This window comes from Glandiceps talaboti, chromosome 12 (genome assembly GCF_964340395.1).
Source record: "Glandiceps talaboti chromosome 12, keGlaTala1.1, whole genome shotgun sequence".
Lineage (NCBI taxonomy): Eukaryota > Metazoa > Hemichordata > Enteropneusta > Spengelidae > Glandiceps > Glandiceps talaboti.
Window position 1 is genome coordinate 12,467,791 of NC_135560.1, and position 5,158 is coordinate 12,472,948.

Here is a 5,158-nt window from a genome sequence, read left to right on the forward strand (position 1 = left end):
TGGTTCTGTTTTTGTACTTGTGTTTCTGTGCTTTGTAAAGCGCATTGAGATAGTTTTATGGAATGCACTATATAAAAAAATTAGAATTGATCAGATTACCTACTGGGCTTACAGCCGGAAAGGTGCAATTGTTATTTCTGCCTATATAATACACTCAATAGTGAGTGGTTACATATGTGGACCAATGGCTGGACTTTCAGAGTACTGGGCTTAAAATTAACATACAATAAGCCATTTTTCGTCTCGCGGCAGATCTCACGTGAGCCAATGCATCCGTAGCAACCACTTGAGGGTGGTCAAACTGAAAGTGTCAAAACCTTAGCAACACTATTGTTCTCAACATCATCACACATAGCCATGGCGAAAGCTTGAATGCGATCACGTTTGACAACCTTTGTTGCTAGGCATATTTGCATATCTCGTGAGATCTGCAACGAGATGTAAAATCCCTTATTTGAACTGATTGATGGCAACAATAACTAGTCTGGTGTTTTTTTTTCAGTCATTGAACATTTTATTCCTGTATGTCCTGCTGAAATACATCACACGATGTACATAGATGGTAAATACAAATAATAGAGCTTTATGTTCTTGGGCCTCGGAAGCTTACACCAGTGGTAATGGGCTGTGTTACCTGAAGATTTGGAATATTACCAAAGTCCTGAAATCAAACAAATTACATAGAATATTAATACTACTGGCAAAAGCAGTGCTACATTGATAATGAATATGCAAATTTGTGAAGATAATTTGAAGAATCTACCACATCTCATGATTATAAATATTTATTTTGGGTGACTTTTTCCCAAAGATTCAGACAATGACTTGCACAATGTCCAGTCAGTAGTGTACCCTCTACGATAATTTGATGCGCCACTGATGCACAAAATTTCTGGTGACATACCAAAATTTGGTGTTCTTCCTATCTCTTAGTATGTGGTGACTTGCAAGAAATCCCAGTTTTTTTATCATTTGGACTCACAACAACAAAATTTGGCTATCATTAGAGGGCACACACTGCCAGTCAGGGTATTTCATTTTCACAAAGATGACCTAACAAAGCAAACCTCTTTATTTGGGTCACGTCATGCACCAAAGGTGCAGTTTGACAGTTCTATACTTAGCGTATCATATATAGAGTGGATTTAACACAAGAACAGCAATATCTTTACAAACTAAATTGCTTCATAAGCTCAACCAGACTTGTTGGTATGCTGTGAGGAGATACTGTAAACTGAAATACTTGCACCACTAGAAAATGTTGCCGTTTTACGGTCTTCAACTAGTTCCCAAAGATTAAGTTATGATACAAAGCCTCTTGCATTGTATTTAGGTAAAAAAACACACTCTAGTCACAACATATATTTGTATTCAAGTGAAATATGCACAAATTTGTCTTTTGTGAAAATGCCTAAATTTATCAATATACAGTACAACTGTGTGTATTTGATATACATACCAAAACCTTCAACATTTCCTTGGTATCAGAATCGACCTCAATGATGTCCTGTTCAAGGGCGGAAACATCAGGGACGTAGTTATCCCTCCTTTCTCTTTCTTCCTCCTGAAGTTTGATTGAGATACCTCTGACTGGGCCACGCTGGATACGCTTCATCAGATGTGTCACAAACCTGTAGTTACAAACAAAAAAGGTTGGCGTGAAACATGTCAAAACTATGCACAGTAACATTGAAAATGTTGAAATGATGTTTTCAAGGTGGTAACTTCCCTGGGTATTCTATCATGGCTTCCCATCAAAATTAAGGTACATAGTACAGAAAGCTATCCTTACTCTACCCGAATTTTGTACTGTGTTGCAGATCCTAAACCTTATCAATATAACCTGACAGACAGATATCAAACAAGTTTACGTAATTGCTTGCGTTTACTTCATTCAGATGTACATATGTGGGTTGACAAAGCAACACAACAACTCACATGTTCAACATTGCAAACCAATATCAATGTACATCTACATGTGCCACTTAATGGTTGACATCGTAGATAGTATTACAAGATGGAAATGTTGGTGTGAAGTTGGCCAGGGAAGATTACTGTATCTTGCCTGGAACTGCAGCATCATGACAAGTTCACACTAGTCATTTTAACACCTGTGTTCTATTCGCACAGCTGTTAAAATCTTTGTACAAATATTTAATGAAAATATCATGTAGAGTAATGGGTATCAAATAGGACACCTGAGTTTGGGGAAGTTGCTAGAACCATGAGATGAACATAACCATGTACAGAAATGGATATGAACTGTCAAAATTATATAATACACTGTTTCAACGAAACTCTGACATTTTTTCCAGGGGTCACCTACCTGAATCCCCCCCCCCCCCCATTTTAGGAATTCCCCATTCCTAATTTTCTACAAGAAATAGTGTAAATTTTACCCGATTTACACCTCTCTGTTGCTCAACTAACAGGATATTGACAAAATCGACTTACCCTGCAATCTTGTTTCTTAGCTTCTTGCTTGGGATGATAGCAATTTCTTCACATACTCTTTTGTTTGTGTGGAAATCTAGAGTAAGGCGAGTGTAATATTTTTCAATAATGACTCGCGCCGCCTTCTTGACGGTTTTTGTCCTTACACGACCCTATAAATAGAAAAGTAACAGTTATTACTACCTGGAGCCATTAGCGATGATAACAATGTAATGTTTGATGAAGACAAAATTCCAATAGTCTAGTAACTATATGTATGGTTATTTTCTATCTCTAGACCATATAGTCAAATGGACAAATTCAACTGAAAATCTAGCTATTCTTTTCTAAAACATAATGGTATATATACTCATCTCAAATGTAGGTTACTTCACTCTGTGCATGTATGATCATAACACACTTCATTGATATCAAAACGAACCTACACTACAGAATCTGGCTAAGCTGAACTAACAAAATCGCAGCAACAAGGTCTCAACTTATAATAAAGATTACCAATATTTTGGAGGGTTTATAAAATATGTTTCTGTACACAAAATGTAAATATGTGAACACTGAACAGCCACGGTGCTGAAATTTGGTCAAATCATCACTGGCCAAGTGGTGAATACATGACGAGATGATATCATGTGCAGGAAAACTGACAGTAGTGCAGTGGATGTGTATACAGGTGAAGTAACACCCGGCACACACACAGTTTGTATACATTACTGGACAGTAAAAAGTTAAGGAGAAACATCACTTTTGTGAATGTGGGATTTCATATGCTCCCAGGATGTACTGTCAACGTAAAGACTAGAAAACATTTGTCGCAGAATATTACTGTAGTTCAGGTGATCATCGACAACCGGTTAAACGGAGCATACATCATGAATGGGTAGTTTTTGCCAAATGTTGTATTTTGTTTGCCGTTGGTAAAATATACACGCACACTTTTAATGACAGTGGCTGTACACTTTCCTAACAAATACGCAAATATACTGTGAACGAGTAATAACCACAGTGAGCAGTCACTTTCTGCATCGAGCCATTGGGAAGCCATGTTTTTGATGGACCGAGCGGAATCAAAACATGATCAACATCGGCCCATTCTGTGAAAACATTATCATAATTATTAGCTAAAACGTTACATAATTGTCTGAAAATTGACTGGGTGGTATATTTTTGCCAAAATAAAATGCAGTATGTACAAGATTGTTTGGATTTTTGGTTGTATTCGTAAGGTACCCACCATTTTGAAAATGTCTGTGAACGAAGAGACCGAAGGGCAGTCTGGGTATGCGTCTCTTCCAATAAACGTAGATGGCGCGCTCACTGAAAAACATCTGAACAAAAAAACTCTACCTTGGTGGTTCTTTATAGGAACTGCAGAAACAAAGTTTACATCGACAGGAAACATATACTTGAATAAACGTTTTGTATCGTTGATAGAGACTGTTACTATTAGAGAGGCAACTAAATATCGATTTTCAAAGCAACAAATGTCATAACTGAATCGTCAGCTTTGAAAGGAGATATTTAAATTTATGTGATTTGGCATTACCGGATCGAATGAATGACCATTTATTAAAAAAAAAATCCCCGTTTGTCGTCAGTATGTTTATATCTGTTCATGAAGTGATACTTCTACTTCTATGTTTACACTAATCTCACTATATAAATTGTCCTCAGACCAATGTGGTCTGAGATTTGTCATACCGTGTTCAGCACTCCCCAACGTCTCAGATATAACTAGTGGAGGAGATCGTGTCTTCGGGGTGCCAGTTGACAATACATCGTCTCTCTTCTATTGACTGACTAAGAGTAAGAGTCTTGGGCATTGTCGGTGGTTCAGTGGCTATTTACCTCTTACCTTTGCAGTCTGGATTCGAATCCACCAGCGCTAGGGCCATGTGTTTGAGCTACTTATTCTGTAGTTTAGAAGGGTATAGTTCAGTTTGACCCTGCTAAACAACACATGTTTTCTCCGAGTACTCTGGTTTTTCCCCCGTTTAGATTTTGGGGTGGGGGAGTAGGTTACGACCAAAATTGTTTCCTACCGACAAAAAAATATTCATGGATATTAAGATTTACTTGTTTGTGTTCAGTTTAGATAAACGAAAGGAAATTGGAAATCATTGTAAAGTTACTGACAGCTTGAACTTTTCAATGAAAATGTGAAAAAGAACCACAGTGACTGCATCTCTACTGTCTTTAGTTATGATCAGCAGTATTCGTATTACAACGCAATATTGAAGATGAATTATTGTGAATGGAGTTCGAAAAATAATCGTTTTAGCCATTAATTTGAAAGGAAATTGGATTGTCTGAGGCAAAACGGAGGAGTTTATTTTTATACCTCTTCGATCTTACCTGCAATCTGGAAATGCAGGGGCAATGAATGGGCAATGTAAGTAAGAAAGCGCCACCAGCGACAACTTTTCGTCTATCTTATTTGTGTCACTGTGAAATGCACTTCATGGCAGAGAGGAGAGGTTTAAAGTTCAGCTACTGGTAAAAAACGGAGCGATATTTTCAAATATATAAAATATATTTATTACATTTATTTACAATAATTATTGAAAAGCACATCAGGTACAAATAATACAAACACAACTAAAAGTTTCGTGATTACATGTAATTCCATGGCAACAGTCTGAATACAAACCTGCGCTTTTTAAAACCTCTATCAACTCCTCCTAACTGGCAACATATTGTATAATGA

The 5,158-nt window shown here is 37.0% G+C and overlaps 1 protein-coding gene across 1 annotated transcript; it reads right to left on the reverse strand.

Annotated features, from left to right (window-relative positions):
• Positions 1–492: 492 nt before the first annotated feature.
• LOC144443435 (small ribosomal subunit protein eS17) lies at positions 493–3,718 on the reverse strand. The gene is made up of 4 exons (XM_078132911.1): positions 3,686–3,718; positions 2,455–2,606; positions 1,460–1,631; positions 493–661 (listed from the first exon to the last, which is right to left on the reverse strand). Exons 1-4 carry the CDS (start codon positions 3,686–3,688, stop codon positions 584–586), a joined length of 405 nt encoding a protein of 134 aa, XP_077989037.1. The 5' UTR covers positions 3,689–3,718; the 3' UTR covers positions 493–583.
• Between the last annotated feature and the right edge of the window lie 1,440 nt (positions 3,719–5,158).

Excerpts from the sequence above, each read along its gene's own strand:
- LOC144443435 (XM_078132911.1), bottom strand. Across the intron at positions 1,632-2,454 it reads CTAAGAAACAAGATTGCAGG|GTTTGTGACACATCTGATGA; the intron begins GTAAGTCGATTT and ends TTGTAACTACAG. Across the intron at positions 662-1,459 it reads AGGAAATGTTGAAGGTTTTG|GACTTTGGTAATATTCCAAA; the intron begins GTATGTATATCA and ends GTTTGATTTCAG.